This window comes from Eschrichtius robustus, chromosome 8 (genome assembly GCF_028021215.1).
Source record: "Eschrichtius robustus isolate mEscRob2 chromosome 8, mEscRob2.pri, whole genome shotgun sequence".
NCBI classification, from domain to species: Eukaryota; Metazoa; Chordata; class Mammalia; order Artiodactyla; family Eschrichtiidae; genus Eschrichtius; species Eschrichtius robustus.
Window position 1 is genome coordinate 54,882,329 of NC_090831.1, and position 21,300 is coordinate 54,903,628.

At 42.0% G+C, this 21,300-nt stretch overlaps 1 protein-coding gene across 2 annotated transcripts in view; it reads left to right on the forward strand.

Annotated features, from left to right (window-relative positions):
- The window catches only part of RAPGEF5 (Rap guanine nucleotide exchange factor 5), a 213,284-nt gene that overhangs the window by 187,345 nt on the left and 4,639 nt on the right, over positions 1-21,300 (forward strand). The window contains exons 20-24 of one of the 2 annotated variants that reach the window (XM_068549953.1): positions 1,656-1,834; positions 6,780-6,870; positions 10,521-10,571; positions 11,269-11,356; positions 17,048-17,112. In XM_068549953.1, the coding sequence (XP_068406054.1) occupies positions 1,656-1,834; positions 6,780-6,870; positions 10,521-10,571; positions 11,269-11,356; positions 17,048-17,112 (474 nt within the window). The remainder of the gene's footprint in view (positions 1-1,655; positions 1,835-6,779; positions 6,871-10,520; positions 10,572-11,268; positions 11,357-17,047; positions 17,113-21,300) is intronic. The other variant, XM_068549954.1, reaches the window with a different exon arrangement.

Sequence of the window (21,300 nt, forward strand, 5' to 3'; positions counted from 1 at the left end):
GACTGGGTTTTAAGAAGATCCATCATCTGGTGATCTAGTTACGCTTTAGGATACCATGGCCCAAAAAAGATATTTGGGGACTTTAAATACATTAAAAGACTGACCCAAACCTAGGAAAATCAGAATACATGATCATGCTTTATTTGCACCTAATATTATACAATCGGATATTTGTGTTAATGTAGTATATAAATATGCTATATTTTGTTTGAAAACATGTATTCATATATATATATATATATATATATATATATATATATATGGAGGTCTAATGGGGTGGAAGAGGCATTTTACATTTGATACCTTTGATATTGACATTTTTATTTTTCCATGAGCTTTACAGAGCTTTACAGTACTTACATGAGAAACACATTTATGTTTGTACCTACATGCACACACACACACACACACATTCCCAAGAACATTCTATACATTTAGACTATGCTGCAAGACTTCAAGTACTCTATTGAAAATTTTGAGATATATTTCAAATTTTTATGTCCATCACCCTTTCCCTTGAGGACAGCTTAAACATTTATAAAACAGTAGATGAGGGGTAAAATGCTACTGACAGTTGATGAATAAACGTAGCCAGGGGAAAGGCTCACAGGAATCAGGAGATGAAAAATGAGGCAGCTCTGTGCTACAATATGTTGCATTTGCTTTGCTGTGTAGTGAAATGTTTCATTACAAGAAGGCCTTTCCTCCTGAAGAAGGAACTCGCGCCCAATTTAGGGACCCCCAAGCTTCACTTTCACTTTGGAACGTTTTTTAAATGTCCTCATGTTTTCTCACCGACAACATTCCAACCTGATGATCTAAATTTGAGCAAGTAGTGAACTCATTCAAGCTAAATGACTTGTGACTTTGCAAATGGTAGTAGAGTGGGGTGCGTCCCTGCTTATGTGCTTATGCCATAGGAGAATGTGAATTACTCCTGTAAAATATACATGCACACCCCTCTGGTTAGAAACAGATCTCTTCCATTGCTTTGCATATGGTCAGTCTATGTCACTAGTTACTGGTCTGACTCGATTTTGTCAGTTTTGTACCTTGTCCTGATCTTGCTCTCCTTCTATGAGTTGACAATGTCTTATGTCAGTGGTTCTCAAAGAGTGGGTACCCAGACCAGCATTATCAGCACACCTGGGGACTTGTTAGAAATGCAGGTTTTGGCCAGACCACAGACCTACTGACCCAGAAAATTTGGAGGGTGGGGCCCAGCAATCTGTGCTTTAACAGGCCTCCAGGTGATATGGATTCACACTGATATGTAAGAACCCTTGTCTAGAGAACCTACCTGTGAGAGTCTAATGTAATGATAGTCATTTGCACTTGAAGTTGCTTATAGAACAAGTTTGGGAAGTTTGGATTTGATTCAGCCTGTGACTTAAACTTTAGAATGTCTTAGGTTTTCACGAAAAGTGTCATCCTTGCATTCTAAAAAATTACATTTATGTAAGGCTTCTGCGTGAAGGCATTTCTGAAAGTCAAGATAAATTATCTTGAATTTACTATATTGTTATTTGTTATATCTAACATGTTATGATATGACAGTGCCTACCTGAAGTAGCTCTTAAAAATGAATTGAATTTTGTATCAACTTAACTCTGTGCTACAACAGTAAACACTTGTATGAATACATTGTCTTTCAGCAAGAGCTGATCTACTTCACGTTCAGCAGACAAGGAAGTGGGGAGCACACAGTGAACCTGAGCCTCCTGCTCCAGAGATGCAATGAGGTCCAGCTCTGGGTGGCCACGGAGATTCTGCTCTGCAGCCAACTGGGCAAGAGAGTGCAGCTGGTGAAAAAATTCATCAAAATTGCTGCTCAGTGAGTTTCTAGTGGTAAAAAATGCAATTCTTCTCCTCTCTTTGAGAGGGTACATTATTTTCCTTGTGATGATCAGAAGGGATGAGATGCAGAAGGGTACTATTGAGTTAAGTGACCAAATGATTGAAAAGGTCTGTTTTTGAATATTTCTGACTTCGCCTTCGAAGTATTTATATCTTAAAGTAAATGTCAAAATACTAGACCAAAGCACTCTGCTCTATGCTGCAGAAAAAAGCAGGCAGTGCACACATGCCCCATCGTGCAGCTAAATTACCCTTGTAGCCAGGTGAGCTACAGTAGGTTAGGAAAATGGGGGAAGGTGATGTGAGGGGGGTGAGAACCATTGAAAGTCAGATGCATTTCACGATTCTGCTTTTGGCTCCCTGATGCCCAGAGTATGAACTTTGCAAACTCCTTAGCAGGCCCTGCAGTGTCTGGTCGCACCTGACCTCTGAGCCTCACCCCATGCTGCAGCCACTCTAAATGGCTCTTCCTTTCCCATGCACACCATCATCCAAGCCTGGACCTGTGTTGCTGGCTCTTCCAAGAATGGCCACTTCCACCCAGCAAATTGCTGTCATTCTTCAAGACCTAGGTCGTATGTTGCTTCCTTCCTAAAATCATTCCTGACTTTCAAATGCAGGGTCAACTCCTCCTTACCCTGACCTCCCCCTACCATGCACACATGTTTTTTTTTTTCCTTTTTTAAAAAACTTCTTTATTATATTGATTAAACTTACCTTTTAATATAGAATTCCTTCAGTGGACTGTGTTAGCTTCCAAAGGACAGGGACCATTTCTAATCAGTCACTGTACCTGGGGTGCCTGGTCCTGAGCTTGGTAAATAGCAGTGACTCAGTAAAGTCGGTTGAATGACATTGTAGTAACTTCCTGGGGGCATCTCTTAAAATACCAGATTGATATCCTGAAACCACTCTTGGGACAGCTTCCCAACAGAAACAGGCAACATGAATCAAAATCTTTCCCAGTTCCTTCTACCTTCCAGTCTTCCCATTTTTTTTTTCTCCTTTGTTTTTCAAAGTAGTTTTTATATCAAACCGTTTCTGAGTACATGTCAGTGTAATGTATTTAGGAAATATGTATTGATCACTCATTCATGTTTGCACATCCATGCAAGGTATCGTGGGGAAATCAGAGTGAGCCTGCACTCAATCGGCTGGGGGGATACTTTCTATAACTCAAATGTCTAATTTGCAAAATAGAACCTGAGGGTGCCCGATGATGAGATGAAATTCTTTCAGGGGCTTTAGAGGATGGGAAGCTTATATGCCAAGGGTGTGGGAAAGGAGGATTAGAAAAACATTTGGAAGAAAGTAACACTTTGAATTCTGGGTAGGAATTCAAAAGAGCACACTGTCCGGGGAGGTCAGACTCATGAGAGAGAAGCAGAGAAGTTCATCGGAGGCAGAGAGCATGTGGTCAGAGAACCTCATCCAGTTTGGCGAGAGCGGAAGGTATTTGTAAGGAAGTTGTGGGAGACTGATCTAAGAAGGAAGATGGGACCAAATTGTAAAGGATGTTGAATTTCAGAATGAAAAGTTTAGACTGAATTGAGAAGGCGGTAGGGACTCTTTGAAAGTTTTTGTGCAGGAGATGGATGTGATCCAAGTTGTCCCTCAGGAAGGTTGATCTGAAAGTAGCACATAGACTGAACTGTTGGTGAGGAGACCCCAGAAGCAGGATATTTTGTTTACTTAGGTGAGAGATAATGGCGGTTCCTGACCTGGTGTTTGATGTGACTGGTGATGGACACGGAGAGATAGATAACAGATATGCCTAAATCTTGAACTGCTTTTATGATGAATGCTCCTTTTTTGTTTGTTTGTTTGGCCAGTACATTGTCTATAATAGCCTGTGACATTCTTAAATGTGACGGTCTTTGGGATCAAAAACTTTCTTATAAATGCCAGTTACTTGGTGAAATGGGACATGAATGTCCTAAGGAGTAAAATGACACCACATAGCTTAGTTCCCAGTATAAGATTATATCTGTCCTCAGGGAAATGAAATATGTATATTCACATCTTCTCCATATGGCCCCATGCTCTTGAATTGTTTGCTGTACTGGTCTCTATCCCTGGCCCATAGAATAGAATGCCAACAGAAACATAAAGTTAAATTCTTCATAATCACACTGGTAGGAATAGCCAAGGGGAAACAATCATTTCCGTGATCACGAAGTGTCTTCCCTGCCTAAGGCATCCTATTTGCATATTCATGTTTCCTTCCTTCTTACCAATCCCATCCCCCCACCTCTGTGGGTTGAGTGGATTTTATTTCCTTGCACAAAGGAGTGTTAGACTGACAATAAACTGGAATGTTTTAGTGTCAGTCTGTTCTTACCTTGAAATGAATGAACCTTGGTAAAGGAAGATTCCAGATGGGAATGGTAACCCATATTTGTACTGTATCAATTCGTCTTATAGAGAAATCATTTCTATATTAATTTTTTTTTTTTTTTTACAGATTCAGATGTTAAGTATATGTGGGTTTTTGTTTTTGTTTTTGTTTTTTTAACTTTAAGTATGACTGAAAAAGAGATCTGAACCGGGAAAATTGTTTATGGGGGGATAAAAGATAAAAAGATGAGACTTATATCTAAGATTTTGTGTGGATAAATGATTCTGAATACAAAGAAGAATAATAAACTTTTTATAATGACTAATAATAAAATGATTTCCCCGAAAAGTCTTGTTTTCAGCTCCAGCAGTTGCTGTCTGAAAGGCTTGCTGTATACTCTGCATTTGAGTGATGGGCAGAGTATAAAAATGTCTAGTGGGCCGTGACAGAACCAGTGGGGCTCCCATCGTGCAGTAAGGTGGGAGGACTGGGAGTAAGGGAGGGCATCCAGTGCCTCTGGCATAGGGATGGGGCACTTCTCGCTGACCTCAGCGTCTTGGCAGGGGAGCCTGGCATCATTGCGTCAAGAGATGGAACTGACTCAAGTCTCTTCTGGCTGATGTGAACTTGCCAGAGTGTGATGAGACAGAAAGGGTGGAATGAGGGAAGAGAGTGGCGGAAGGGAAGCAGAGTTGTAGTGTTGATGCCTTTAGGCACCCGTTTCTCAGAAACAGGAAGATTTCTAAACCATAGACCAGGGAAGTGTCCTGTTTGTTCATGGAATATACCAAGCAGGGTCTACCCAGGAGACAGTTGGCAGAAACCAGCTAAAGGGGCCAGTTAGACTGAATTTCAGGTCCTCTTGCCCACCGGGGAACTATAGGCAGAGTCCAAAGCTGGGCAGGAAGACTGAAAGGAACAGATCATGCCCAGTGGAGACTCCGCAGTGAGGGGCTTGCAGGACTGTGTTCGCCCAGGTATTTTGGACACTAGGTGCATAGGCAGCAGTGCCTTTCCAGGTTCCCCTATTAATGGAGCTAGATTTCCAAAATGCTCCCAATGGGTGACCCCCACTGCCTTGATACCCTCGCGCATCTGTACTGGGCAGTGTCCAGTCCATGAGGCTGGCTCTGGGAGCAGGCAGGTTTAGGCGGGACCGGCCAGGGCACAGCCAGCTCCATATATTACCACTTTAAGGGCCCAAAACAGTTTCCTGGTTCTGAATCAGTGCTCCTGTACACACCTGGGCGACTGGAAATCAGTATAGTTTTGAGAGACAGAAGTTTTTAATCTCTGTTGAGAACCTTTAAAGTCATGATAGCTTTTGATCAATCGTGTAATGACTAGGAGTCTAACTTAATTTTAGAAAATCATAAATACAGGAAGAAGTTTTGTTCACAAAAGATATTTATTGTAGCATTTTACATTGATTTGAATTGTATTGAATTGAAAATAGTTTAAATGTCTACAACAAGGGAATAAGTAAACAAATTATGAAATAGGTTTTTGATGAAGTGTTCTATAACCATTAATGATAACAGTGAAGAATCCATAATATATAACATGGTATAAAACTGGAAAATCGGGATACAGAGTTGTATATACACTGTTCCCAAATTCCATTTGAGACATTGATGGAGATGTCATGGAAGAGATGACATGTGAGGGCAGCTCGATCAACACACACTAGGTACTTGTTATGCCTCTGACTTACTGCTAAGCACTTTCATCTTTTTTCATATTTAATTATTAAGTCCGGGTAGTTTTAAAATTTTCAAATCTTTCCTCAGAGAAGTTGTTTTCTAATACATCCCAGATTAAGGAATATCTGGAATTCACAGGCTGTTCCGGCCAACCTGGAGGCCCACCCTCCCTCTGCTTCATCAAGCCCCTCTGCTGGCTTTGAAAAGTAATGGAGTTTTTTGACTGATTAAGTTGAAGGGCAAGATTGACGTTCTGCAGAGCAGATAACCTTCCAGAGTGAATGGAGCTCAACGTGGTCTTATTTTCCATTTTATTTCCTTTATTCCTTAAATGAGAAACGTGAGACAGTGTCCCCATAATATATGCCATATTTTAAATACATACATAACATAGTAGCTATTTTGTTGAGAGCAAAGAAAATATGTCTAAATGTAATGGGAGGGGGACCTGTGAGATAAGAGGGCCTTGTTTCTCAAAAAAGAAAGACAACATACAGATTATAGATACAGAATCAGGAGCTGTTACAATGAGTATGGGATATATACAGAAACATGAATGTAAGAGCTTTCAGTTGAAATTGTCAGTGCATCCAAAATAGATTTTTAAAAGGGAGGAATCTTTTGAAGTATCCAGAGGGTATCAAGAACACAGATCTCTTCCTAAAGGTAAGGAAGCATTTGGAATCCTTTCATTTGTGTTGAGGGGACACCGCCCCATCCCACAGGGACAGTCAAGACTGTGTAGGTCACAGAGCAGAGTTCAGCCCTGCCCTAGAGGTTGAACTCTGTGGCCTGGGAGAGTCTTGGCAGCTTTATCTTTTGTGATCATCTGGTGAAAGGATGTTGCCTCAGAGTGCCTTCTGCTTTCTTTTATTCCATAGCTGCAAAGCCCAGAGGAACCTGAATTCTTTCTTTGCTATTGTGATGGGTCTCAACACTGCTTCTGTCAGCCGGCTGTCCCAGACCTGGGAGGTGAGCCCTGGGGGTCCATACGGAGGGTGGAGTTGGGGCCGGGTTGGGGACAAATAAAACTGAACGGGAAGTGGTCCAGCTAACAGTCTTTATTTAAAATAAATGGTTTAAATGAGATACGTAGCACTAGAAAAAAATGTTAAAAAATTAGTGTCTCAAGTCGTCAGGAACTATTTTCATCAGATGGTCTTCAAAATGGTTCTGTAATATATATGAAAGAAACACAACTTGTAAAATGCTTCCCAGCTAGAATTAGTTTTCTGCTTTTTTCCCGTGATGGCCTGGTTACAGTTCCATGTTGGTCATTTCAAAAGCTCACCTGTGTGTCCAGAAGCAGATTTGCAGAGATGCTAATGAATTCAAGCTACCAGTCCTCTCACTTGTGGGGCCTCTGGCAGGATGTTCATGTGGACGATGGATATCTTTACAGAATCTGCAAAAGTAATTTTGTATTCTTTTTTCCTAAAGAGGGCCCACAAAATGTTTTAAGTTTCAGGCCTCCCAAATCCTGGCTCTGCCTGTCAGGGTTGTGTGATGAAGGCTGTTTGGGTTCGAAGGGGGAGGGGGCCGCTCAAGTTAGCGCACGTTCTGAAACGTGGACTCTGAGGGTCTACGTGGGAAGAATGGAAACTGAGGTGTCCCTAAATGTAGCCAGACACAGATGGAGGGCCCTCTGCCTCCCCCGTGACCCCGACACCTTCTTTCTTTGGGCTTTCGTTTCTTTCTCTCTCCATTCCCTACTGACTGCGTACGTAATTCCCCGTACCATTTCTCTGTCTCATCCTTTCTCTCTGACCGTCAGGTCTTCTCCCTTACGGGTCCAGGCTGCCTGTGGCTCGCTGTGGCTCCCTCAGCCTCTCCCCACCCTCAGATTCAGCTCCTCTTCCTGCCTGCCCTGCCCTCTTCCTGGTCCCCAGTTCACACTCCTGCAGGAGAGAAGCTGACAGGCCAACTCTTGTTTTTCTCACATTCCATCTCAGCGACGGTCTGTGGGCAGCTTTGGGGTTCACCTTCTTTGCGTCAGGGGCCACACACTGATGGAATGCGCAGTGGTGACCCGAGGGTCAGGGTCAGTGCTCCTTAAAGGGGTTCAAAAGAAAAGCAACAAAAGGCTTGCATCTCTGGTTAAGCAAACCAGATGCACACACAGTTCATGAGATTCAAGGAGGTGGGCCAAAAAAGCCGCAATTGATCAGAGCAGGAGGAAAACAAGTGGCTAGCAAGGGTCCGGGGAGGAGTGTGGAATTTTAAATTACACCCGGAAAGAAGGCTTGATCTGCAAACATTGAAAGGAGAACAGTTCAATTAAATTCACATGGTGTGTATTTCATGTGCGCAGCTCTGCATCAATGCCGTGGCAGATGGAAGGTGGCCAGCTTAGCACAGGGTGTGCTGTGGTCAAGGAGGTCTTGAACCGGTTCCAGGCGGGCCCCAGCAGAGCAATGGAGGAATCATGCTGTCTCAGGGTGGCTGAGAAGCCTTAAGCAGCAGGGCCTTGGAAGCTGAGCCGGGAGTTGCTGGGGGCATTGGGGTGGGCCTCCCTCGCAGAGGTGAGCTCCGTGTCTCTAGGCCTGGAAAGTGATCACACTGTCCTAAATAGGCAATACAGGCAGAGAAGTCGGTTTGAGGAACTAGAACAGAGGTCAACAAACATTTTGGGGAAAGAGCCAGATAGTGAATATTTTTAGGCTGTGCAGGCCATGTGGTCTCCACTGCTGTGACTCAACTCTGTCACTGAGGTTCAAGAACAGCCATGGTTAGTTGATAAATGATGAGCATGGCAGTGCTCCAGTAAAGCTTTATTTGCAAAAGCAGACGGGCAGATTTGGCCCATGGCTGACCCCTGGAGTAGGTAAGTTCGGCTTTAGATATGTTGAGTTTGAGATGACACCGGGATATTCGTGTGGAATATCCAACAGACTAAGATACGCAGCTCAGAAGAACAATTGCCATCAGTTGCAGATGTCTGCGTTTTATCTTTTCGCATTTCATTTGTCTTGCATTTATTGATACACGTGTATTGGTGTGTGTAACAGTAGCTGCCAGATCAAACAACCTGTGTGCTGTCAAGATGCAAAATTATCAATCTGATAATTTTGAATAATTTAAAAGTCTATTGTGGGGTTTACCTCATTATTTTGATTTGTTTTAGAAGCAGAAAATCTCACAAATCTTCTAGAACAGTCATAAGTGTTAATAGCTGGAATTTGCTGAGCACCGACCACGGACCGTACACTTCCTATGAGTTATCTCCATTTCAATCAGACAACGTGGAGACTCACTGCAGACACACAGCTAGAAAGGGGCAGAATTCAAATTCAGAGTGACTTACTCTGAGGCATCTAGCTTTTCACTTCACCATGTTAAAGGCAGGCTGGGGCTTCCCTGGTGGCTCGGTGGTTAAGAATCTGCCTGCCAATGCAGGAGACACGGGTTTGACCCCTGGTCCGGGAAGATCCCACATGCCGCGGAGCAGCTAAGCCCGTGCGCCACAACTACTGAGCCTGTGCTCTAGAGCCCATGCTCTGCAACAAGAGAAGCCGCTGCAATGAGAAGCCCGCGCACCGCAATGAAGAGTAGGCCCTGCTCGCCGTTGACCAGAGGAAGCCCGTGCGCAGCAATGAAGACCCAACGCAGCCAAAAATAAATAAACAAATAAATAAATTGATTAATAAATAAATAAAGGCAGGCTGGAAGATTCCAGGCCCTTCTTCCTTAGGCCCAAATTTTTATTTGGGAAGATGACCTATGTTTCCATCCTCTGTCCGTCTTCATGCCACCAGTTGGTGTGGGTGATCTTTACAGTTCAGTGATTCTATCCATCAAAGTGCAGGCTTCATCATTTAGGGTTTTCATGGGCTTTCACTATTTAGCCCTCTGCTGTGAAACATAATTATATCATTTATACAAAAAACATCAGCCAACATTATTATTTCCCACTTAGCAAGACTGTTTAAGAAGGTGAGAGCAGGGCTTCCCTGGTGGTGCAATGGTTAAGAATCCACCTGCCAATGCAGGGGACACGGGTTCGATCCCTGGTCCAGGAAGATCCCACATGCCACGGAGCAACTAAGCCCATGGGCCACAACTACTGAGCCTGCGCTCTAGAGCCCACGAGCCACAACTACTGAGCCCACATGCTGCAACTACTGAAGCCCACGCGCCTAGAGCCCGTGCTCCACAACAAGAGAAGCCACCGCCATGAGAAGCCCATGCACCGCAATGAAGAGTAGCCCCTGCTCTCCACAACTAGAGAAAGCCCGCGTACAGCAACGGAGAACCAAAGCAGTCAAAAATAATAAGTTAAAAAAAAAAAAAAAAATGAGAGCATTTGTCAGAGGTAAGATACAGAACCAAAATCCAAGTTTTTATTAAAAGATCACCAGTGTGTAGAATGTTTAACCAGCTGGATTCCTGATCATGTGGCTGTTATTTATTTTAAACTGTCTTTAGCAACATTCCCAAGGAAGGTCGCATTAAGGAATGATGAAAATCGCATAATGAGAAGCAATCAGGGTAGAACCAGATGATAGAGCTATTTATGTTCAGAAATGTGACATATGTAACACAACTTAATGAACATTCCCCTTAGTGCCTCTCAAAATAACTGACTTCTTTTGACCTTTTCTTTTTTGTTTGTTTGTTTTTAGAAAATCCCTGGGAAGTTTAAGAAACTTTTTTCTGAACTTGAAAGTTTAACAGTAAGTAGTTGAGCCAAAGTGGACTTATTCTTCGAACTGATTGCTGGTGTCCAATTTCTTTCTAGATTTCAGTTGTCGGTATCTGCACTTTACCACGTCAGGTAGCTTAGACTAGTTCACTTGTATATGAAAATGTAGCTTTGCTTCTTACAGAGTGAAGCGAGTTAACAGTTAATGCTTCTTCCTCTCCGTGGAAAACGGTAGTGAGAATGGTCCTCTTGGTATGATATTCAGAAGGCAGATTTTTAAGTATACTCAATTTGCAGTCTCTTTTCAGATTACAGTAAAACTGTTCTCCTGTTTTCTCTGCATTATCTGTGCATTATGAGGGCAGTTTTTCTTTGCAGTGTGCTTATTAGCAAAAGGCTGTGGGGTTACCTCGTGGTAGAAACTATGGAGAAGAAACTGTACTTAAGGAACCTATTTGAGGGAAGAATAATAGGGCAATCAAAAGGTGTCTGTCCTTTGCAGTCATTTCCCATTATTGTCAACCAATAACTTGACTTTCATTCATTGCCTAGATTTCCTGCCCTAATTTAGTGAGTTTATTCTCCTAGGAAACCTTTATCTACTTTGTTCTTAGGAAGAACCACTTTATATCTAAATCATGTTCAAATTGTATAGTAAAAGTGGATTTAGAATTGTTTCTATAGCACATTGATTTTTCTTTCTCTTTTTAAACTGCTTGGTTCGGCAGGATCCTTCCCTGAATCACAAAGCCTACCGAGATGCATTCAAAAAGATGAAGCCACCCAAAATCCCTTTCATGCCCTTATTGCTTAAAGGTAACAGTTTTCTATCTTTTATGCTACGTAATTCCATCTTCCAGAAATTTATCACTCTACAGAGAGCAAGAAAAGGAACCTCAGTTTATTTCTTTAAAGTAATTTTGACATTCAGACCTAACTGTGTTGGCTTGTGATTGTTTTTCAAATGTTCAATTATTTATGAAGTGCTTAAGATACTTAATTGTACTTAAGCAGACATCAAAGTGTTTTCGATTGACTCACAAAACTTGGCACTGGAAACGTTTGTGTTTTTACTTTAGTCTGCTTTAAGCATTGTCTTATTTGAGTCTACAATTCACTTAGTTCAACCAATAATAAGGCTGGCATAAAGAATCCAAACAGTGATCAGTCACGTTCTATGTTTGCAACTTAAATTTCAGAGATTCAACCCGTGGCCTTCTGCTGTGTGAGAAATACCTTTGGTCAACCCAGGCAGTGTAGTGTATGAAGAGTTTTGGTAGGGAATGTACTTTCTTCTTTCCAGGAGTGAATCCAGTTGGGAAAGTATCTGACAGCTCCAAGTTAGTCGACTAACTTCTCTTCTGTAGAGCACCAGATCATTCATCATGAAACATGTTAGTTAAATTTACTGACGATCTCAGGGGTCTCTTTCAAACCCAGGGGATTAATGAAAGGGAGGTTCGTTTTCATCTGGCCTATGCTCCTGACATTTAGTATATATCCTACCTATGTGCTTTCCAGGAGAAGCGGGTTGGTCATTTTTCTTGGCTGTATTTTGATTCTTTCCAAGGGATTATAGGAATACTCTTTTATATTGCCTTCACCCTTCAGAGGCTTGTAAATTCTGTTGGCTCAGGCCCCGGTGCCTACACCCATAAGTGTGATTCTGGAAATGAATTACCTGGGAACTGGATTGCTGGTTGGCCTGGCCGTCTCCTCCCTCACCTCCCCCCATTGCCAAGCCCCACTGGCAGTAAAGCTGATACTCCCTTTTCGGCTTCTCTCAAGAACAACCAGAGCTTGGAGAAGTGTTGAGTTGCTATGCATCCCTGCAGCTATTTATTCAATCTTCATCTAGTATAAAGCAAGAATTTCTGGGAAACAATAATGTATTAGGACAATTGAGAGTCACACAGAATGCTTCATTCGAGCTCAAAAGATTCTGTGAAATGTAAATGGATGAAACAAGGAGAGATTGTAAAGCCAGAATACCAACTTAAAAGTTCATTTAATTTTTCATGTTTATTTCTAAGATAAGTTTATTCAGGCTTCTGATTTTTATTTAAAATAAAACACCAGCTGGAGAGCGGGGGTGGTGGCCTGTGGGAAATGACACTTAGAATTATTTAGACACAAATAGGAAAAATAGGAAGTGAAGACAGATCTGGGAAAGGAATTGATTTTAGGAAGACAATATTTTGAAACAGTGGATGTTTTTAAGGTAATGAGAAAACAGTCGACAATGTCCCGTTAACTTAATTAGATGTAAGCTGAGCTTTCTGCTATATGTTAGTGGTTTTTCCCCCAAAGTACTTAATGCAGTCAGGTGCCTCACACTTATGTCTTAGCTTGGATGCAATTTTATGTTTTACTGAGTTTATCTAGACCTCTTTGTTGGCAGCAAAACAAATTTCCCTTTTTTCTTTGTGTGTGTGTGTGTGTGTGTGTTTAAATTTTTTTTTTATAAATAGGTTTTTTCTATTTTTTTTTATACAGCAGGTTCTTATTAGTCATCAGTTTTATGCACATCAGTGTATACATGTCAATCCCAATCTCCCAATTCATCCCACCACCACCCCACCCCACCCCCCCGCCACTTTCCCCCCTTGGTGTCCATACGTTTGTTCTCTACATCTGTGTCTCTATTTCTGCCCTGCAAACCGGTTCATCTGTACCATTTTTCTAGGTTCCACATATATGCGTTAATATACCATATTTGCTTTTCTCTTTCTGACTTACTTCACTCTGTATGACAGTCTCTAGATCCATCCACATCTCAACAAATGACCCAATTTCATTCCTTTTTATGGCTGAGTAATATTCCATTGTATATATGTACCACATCTTTTTTTATCCATTCGTCTGTCGATGGGCATTTAGGTTGCTTCCATGACCTGGCTATTTTAAATAGTGCTGCAATGAACATTGGGGTGCATGTGTCTTTTTGAATTATGGTTTTCTCTGGGTATATGCCCAGTAGTGGGATTGCTGGGTCATATGGTAACTCTATTTTTAGTTTTTTAAGGAACCTCCATACTGTTCTCCATAGTGGCTGTATCAATTTACATTCTCACCAACAGTGCAAGAGGGTTCCCTTTTCTCCACACCCTCTCCAGCATTTATTGTTTGTAGATTTTTTGATGATGGCCATTCTGACCGGTGTGAGGTGATACCTCATTGTAGTTTTGATTTGCATTTCTCTAATAATTAGTGATGTTGAGCAGGTTTTCGAATTTCCCTTTTTTTCTACTGAAAATACATTCTCTCATTCACGCTAGTAAATTAAACTTTTTTTTTTCATTAGAAGCTCAAGTTTAAAGAAGCATTTGTTTTTCCTTTAACTTAATTTTTTGCCATTATAAAACAACATTAGTACTCTCTTGCATTTAAAGTTACTATTTTTGTCTGAAATAATTTCCAAAGGAAAACAGGATGAAACTTTTAAATATGTGTATATCACGTCTGAGGTGAGACATTTTGGAAAACATAAATGACATTCTTAGCTTTTGTTAAATGCAAAATTATTTTAAAATTTGTTGTAAACTAGAGCAACCAACATTTTCATGAAAACTTCCCAGCCCTCCCCTCTTGTGCCTCCTGCTTTGGATTGCTTTTGGTTAGAGAAAGAGACCAAATTGAACTCCTTGGGTGTAAAGAAGGATTAGGGCTCCCATGTTTCATTTTTTGAGATAGTCAATTCCCAATACCATGCAGATTATCAAGTGAGCACATAACCTAAAAATGCTTCCAGCCATCAGCTTTTCTATTTCCCAGTGAATTTCTTACTTCTGATTTACTTTTCCCCCCTACTGTGGAATCCAGTTCAGAAAGTGGTGAGTGGGAAACCCCAAGTAAGTGTTGGGGAAAGGATCCAGCTGAGTTAAAGGTCAAAAGCAGTTGAATAATCTGTATCACAGCGTTTTGGGAGATGGTAGTCCTTCCAGTAGAGTGAATAATCAACAGGTGTCTGTCTGAAGGTAAACTGAGGTCGTGTTTGTATCTTCGAGTGCAGATTATTATTGCACATTTGCGGGGGTGTTTAAATAAAAGGAATGTTGAGGTGCTTGTATGTTTTTTCCTTCTCTTTCACTTGCCATCTCTTCAAACAGAGTCCTTTCATCCCCCGTCCTGTTATATGAAGTGTTAGGAGCATGTTCAGATGTCTCCAGATAAAGGGGTCTGGCAGTTGCTCATTTCTAGCACTCTGAACCTGGTGGGTGCCCTGAACTGCTTCACAGCCCATGACTTAGGTTCTGAGACCCCCGATTTTGAGCTAAATCACCTGTATTGGTTTATCCTTCTCACGCCTGCCTCATCACACACCTGCCATTCATCTGCATCAAAACCTTCAGCCATTTGACCCCCTTCTCCTGGGCAGCAGCCCCTTCCAGCCCCTCTTGCCTCCCCACCTGGCCAGACACACCTTCCCTGCCTTATCCTCAGGCCAGCATCAGCCTAACAGCCCCCCACCCTCAGTAGAGCCGCCATCCTCATGCGCTGACCTCGACAAGTCCTTGAGAGTTGAGGTTAAGCAAGATCACCCAGGCAGAGGAGAGGGAGGAGATAGAAAGAGGGACAAAGGAAACACTTTAAAAGTTGCAGAGGCCCCCATCTCCCATGAATTCAGCAAGGTGGCTGTAACGGGTGGTCAGAAATGTCCAAGTCCTTTCGGGTACCAGAGAGGCACCGTGGAGAGAGCAAGCAGGCTGCTTGGGCTTGGGTCCTGGCTCTGAGACTTAGAGCTGTGATCATGGGCCAGCTGTGCTTGTTCTTTGGACCATCGTTTCTTTACATTCTTTTCCTGCTAGGGCTTTTACCTTATAGTCTTTTGTGAGGATTAAATGAGTTAATGCCATGTCTGACGCTGTTAATAAATATAAGCTGCGTTATTATCATCATCTTTGGGAACATAGGGAGGGGATGACAAACCTTTGAACACTGGGGAAATGGACCAAGAAGCTCTGACAGGGCATTTGTAATCCGAATTTGCCGGGAGTGAGGAGTTACTAGGCTCGTAGGTGGTGTTTAATGTAGATAGAGTACACACAGTGCTTTGCTTGCTGTACAAAAAAGATACAAGCTAACTGTGCTGGCTACTCTTTTTCTAAATATTGTGTCAGAGGTTGAAAGCTTGCAATTCTATTCTGAAAGCAAAACAGTGAAAGAAAATAACCAGAGAGTTTGTCAGATGACTGTGTAGTTGTGAATTGCTTCCCTGCTAAGACAGCAGTTTAAAAAAAAAAAAATCGAGGGGAAAAAAGAAAGAAAAAAGGCTTAGGAAAACGTTGCAGTCTGGTGGGGCTGGAAGCTGTGAATAAAGAATGCCATGAGAAAAGGGTCGTCATCAGTGTAGTCTGTAACTGTGTAACTGGTGTTGCCCCCTGGTGGGCAGTCAAAGCTCAGCGGCTGGGTGTGTTGCAGGCCGATTTCCCAAGCACCTGTCTCCTAATCGCCCCATAGGGACCAGCAGAATCAAAGTCTTGATTAAATGCAAATGCTTTCCCTTTCTATTTAGAGGAATTTTAATCTGTTCGTTTCCCTCTTTTATATCATGTTATTTTAACAAGATTTTTGAAAATGATGTTCATTTGGTTTGTCCCCCATGTCTGTGATATAACATGATTATTTGCATGTTCTTTAAATTGTAGTATATTTCTTACTTTGATTCTCCGCTGTGAGGATTCCCTAATGCTCAGTCACTGACCCTCTGATCTGAGTTTTTATAAGCCATCCCCTTTCAGAGCTTCAGTTGCTGTTATTATTGTAACTCATCCCTGTCTCTTGAAGAGACACTCCAGTAAGTTTTGCGACCAAAAGGAGATTTTTATTTGAATATCTTCTTTCACTTCAAATGCAGTGAGGCTCAAATCAAATTAACATTCCCGTCCTCTGAAAATGTATCTTCATCCTACTTTCCTTATGTTGTTTTCATCAGTGATGCTTGCTTTCCAGTGGTTGAATAGACCCGGAAACCTTGCCTTTTCCAAACCTGTCCCATTCCTCATTCACTTCGGATACCCAGTCAGGCCCTGGCTTTGAAAACCAAAAATCTAAACATCCAAATCTAGACCTTAATGCTTTAAGTAAAGCAGATCCATATACTTTGCCTGGGATTGTTAAAAAGCAAACACATAAATATTAAAATCCTTTTTGTTTCTGGGGGTTCAGTTCTTTTCTGCTCAGTGTTCTGGCCTAAAAACATAATGGACCAGTTAAGTTATAGAATAGTGTTAGTGTATATTAAGCAGGTTGAAGTCAAAGCCTGCAATGTTAAGAGCAAGATATATACTTGCATGAGTGTTATAATGTTTTCTCTCCACACGCATACATTATGCCCCCTCACATCAAATACTATTCAGATTCAATTTCAAGTTGCCTGGTCAAATGCATGAAATAATCCATAATGTTTAAGAAAAATTAATAAGCTGCATTGCATCTATACCTCTTCAACTCTGACTCATGATCCATTCCTAATGGTACATATATCTTTTTGTTTTTAATTTTCAGATGTAACATTCATTCATGAAGGAAATAAAACATTTTTGGATAATCTTGTCAATTTTGAAAAACTGGTATGTAAAACTTCACTATTTCTCCTTTTTCCCACTGTAAGGGAAGTGTATGCTTTTCTTGCGCCAAGAAACAAATGGTTTAAGTGCTTTTCTCCACTGAATGTGTGGTGATTTATTTGCTGCATGTTGTGCATTATCAATACAGTGCATTCCAATTAAAAATAAGTGTGCTGGCAAGTTCTGGGGCCAAATATGAAAATCTGCTTTTTATTTTTGAAAACGGAACTTCATTAGATTGACATCAGTGGTTGAGTGTATGTGTTTGAACTAGAATTAAACCTGTAAGTTTCCTGTCAGCTGGAGTTCACAGTCTTGAGGTTCAGGCTTGTTGCTTTAAAGGCATCTCCCTGTGTCTTGGCTCACGCTGCTTCTGAGGCACGGGACAAAGCTCTCCTTCTGGGGAGATATGTCCATCTTGAAGATGAAGATGGAATTTGTAGGGTCTGCATGCGAGGGGAAGGACCACCCCTCTACCAGCCTGTGGACAAATGGTGCCACTGTGGAGAGACCACCTCGTGCAAAGTGAGAAAGTGAGCTCACGAGAAAGGGGTCCCTGGCCAGTCCCTTCTTACAAGTTACTGAAATGCCTCTTTGAGAACTGTTTCCAGGACATTCCCAGGTGCTTTGTCATGCAGCGGGCTCCTCCTAGCCTTTCTCACCGGCTGTGGGCGCAGGAGGAATTGCCTGTAACTGTGAAATAGGAGTGCCCCAAAGAGACCCTGGGGACCACAAGAATGGATTTGTCTGACAGATGAACTTTAGTGTCATAGGTGAGCCTGCCATGCATGGTTAAAGATGGTATCAGGGACCCCTGTCCGTAGGCCCTGACCTTTGAGTGACCTTTTCAGTAATGGTAATGGATTTGTGTGAACTCTTTCAGGAATGGACCCCCGGTTCCCTGTGAGACTGGGTCAGGCATTTGAGAGAAGGTTGAGTGAGACGGGGGCCATAGACCATGACCAAAGAACAGTACCACCTGATGAGTCCAAACGAGGTTTGGCCTCTGACCTTTGCCTCAGAGGTGCCCCGCTCTGTGAGGTTAACTCGCCACACACGGGATGAAGTGGCACAGGGCCAGTGCAGGCGGCTCTTGTACAACCTGAAAACCCAAGCAGCTGAATCTGGAAGACTGACATCTTGGGATAGCTTGCCTTAGCTCAATTTTAATGATTTGAGGGTGATCGCTTTCTGGCTCATTAGTTTTGAAGTAGACGTGTCCATAACTTTTCGAGTCTCTCTCTGCACTAAGTGCTTTGGAATCCAGTTCAGTTATTTTAGATACTGCAGTCAAACCAACACAGCCCGAAATAGATATTTAAAGTATTGGGTTTTCTTGTACTTATTCTTTAGAGATTTGTTCTGGTGTCACCCAGTAATGTTCTGAAGATCCCAGGGCCCCTCTTTGTAGCCAAAGACTGTAGGCCCTAACGTTCTAGTCTGTAGGCAGGTTAATCTTCAGTGTTTGGTACTAATGAAATGATTGCAGGAATAAGAAGCCTCTGGTCAATACTTATTTCAAATCTTGGCCAACACCTCTGCTTAAGAACGCCAAATAAGCTTTGGCGAGCATGTAAGAGATGTGGAACGAGCTGTGTCACACCAAGTGGAATTCCCTCTAAAGGTCTAGTACCCTTCCCTCTGACTAACCCAGAGGAAACGTGCGAGAGCCAGTGTACTCTTTGTACGCTGACTGTGGTCAGTTGTTAAGGGTACACTGGTGGTTGACCCCCTTCCCAAAGAGAACCAGTGATTTGGTTAAGTTCATTGTGTCATTTCCCCCCAGATGGAGCTCCCCAAGTGAGAGAACAATTCAGTAAAGGCAAGCATGGGAAAGAGCGATGGAAAGCTTCCTACACCCTCTCTCTTTCATTCTGACCAGCGTCTCTTTTGTTTTTTCCCCTGCTTTCTCCAGTGGTCCAGTGGAAGCCTTTTAATGCTGACACATGTAGTGTAGGGTCTTGCTTTCATAGAGACAAGACTTCAAACTAACCGTGGGGACTGAAACAAAAGTCTAACTAACAGTACTGCTCTTAGGGTCAATAATTGTATGTACCCTGAACCCTTTAATAAAGCTTAAGGAAATAACATGGCGTAAATAGGTAATCTTTTATTTTAAATTCCTGAAGAGAACTCTTATTAAAAAGACAGCTAGAAGATAAGCGCAGCTACACATGCATGCAGCAGGCCCACGGCACACAAGCGCACCCACCAGGTGCTTGCCATCACATCATTTCTAAAGAGAGCAGATTTGGTAGTGTCACTGGGTTCCTGGTCCTCAAAGCAGATGGCACTTAAGATACAGCCTGCCTCATGCTGACCCCCTCCTTGCACAGAGAAGACAGGGTGAAGTCAGAATTTTTTCTACAAGGACAAAACTGTATTTTACATTGTACATAGCCCTATGTTGTACTTGGATGCTGGAGAGTGAAACTGAATTTCCTAGTAGAGTCAGTAGTTTCAGCACGTTTCTTAGCAAGAGACAAGGTTTCACTTAAGCTATTGATAAAATAGCATCATCTTTCACAGTAGTGAACCAGTAGAACCTAACTGAATTAACTTGTGGGAAGCCAATTCCTCATGATGGATATTAGCCAGTGAGCAGATAATTCAGTGTATTATCTTTATCGGGCTGATCCAGGCCAACACATTAGGTCAGAGAACACGAAACCCAGAAGTGCTTATTGGACCTAATAAGTTTTCCATTGTTCCCCACACTGCCTCAGCAGCTCCAAATGTTTCAGCCTCAGACCATTAAATAACGAAGAAACAAATGCTTTCTCCTCTTCTTCTCTTTATCCCTCGGTGTTAAGGGCATCTTCTTTTATCATAGCTTCCCCCCCCCACCCCCGCTCCCTTCAGAAAGCCTAAAGATGAGATCAGGGCTCTGGTTTCAGTGCTGCCCTGAGCACCTCACCTTACATCAGCTGTGCAAGTGGCACGTGATAGAAATCAAGGTGACGCCATACCTTGAAACAACGACAGAACTGTCCTGGGAATAGTGGTAAAATTGGGGGAAGGAAATTTAACAATACATTCTCAGACATGAGTCAGGTCTCATTTCCTTTACAAACGCAACTCGGGCTGTTGGCTGTAATCACTGTCCTGTTTAATTTTTCACTATTGAGTAGAAATACAATAGAAATGCAGCCTGTGAGAACAATTTAATAAGTAGGTCATATTCAAATAGTGTTTCTGGAGGTCTGCTGAATCTTAAGTAAATTTTTTTTTAGTATTAACATTATTATTTTAGCAATAATTTGTTGAGCGTTTGCTGTATATAGACGATCCTATGTTCAGTGTGTGTAGGCAGGACATGAAAAACAATGGCCCAAGGTACAAACTGCTATGTATAAAATAAATAATATACAAGGATATATTGTATAGCACAGTAATAATAGCCAGTATTTTATAATAACTTTAAATGGAGTATAATCTATAAATTTTGAATCACCTGAAACTAATGTTGTACACCTGAAACTAATATTGTAAATCAACTATACCTCAATTATTAAAAAAATATGATGGCCCATTTAGGAGGGTTTGAAGGACCAGATCATGAATAATGTTGATTCTTGAATTACAGGGTGATGTTTGGATTTTGTATGAAAGAAAGTATGGAGTCACTGTAGCCTTCCAGAGGACTAGCTAGAACATGATGCCAAGTGTTTGGAGATTATTCTGGCAACCGCACAGGAGGAAATGTAGTGGAGATTGGTCTGGTCCTAAATGCCGTCTTTCCTTTACCATGGTAGAGCTGGAAGGCGGTTGCAGGTACACAGGTATGAGACGAGGGGATCTTGTCCAAAGGAAGGAGCTGTGAGTTTAAGAAACCTTTGCCTGGAGATCAGTAAGAAGCTTAGAGAAATAAAGTAGAAAACTGAAGACTATAAAAAGGAATGTACATTATAAACAGAAAACGGTCTCTGTAAAGATATTGATGTTTTAGAAAATGTACCTCTTTCATAAATATCTCGTCTCCTGTCACCGTTTGAGTTACTTGAGTCTTTGATTCCCCAAAACTTCCCGGCCTCCATTCAGCAAGTATGTGTGAGGCCACGTGTGTGCCGTACGGTTGGTGCTGGGTACACAAAGCCCTCTCGTGATACTTGGTCTAGAGGAGGAAGAAAGGTCCACAAAGTGATTACAGCAACACAAACCCAATAAACACTGTACACAGAGCAGTGGGAA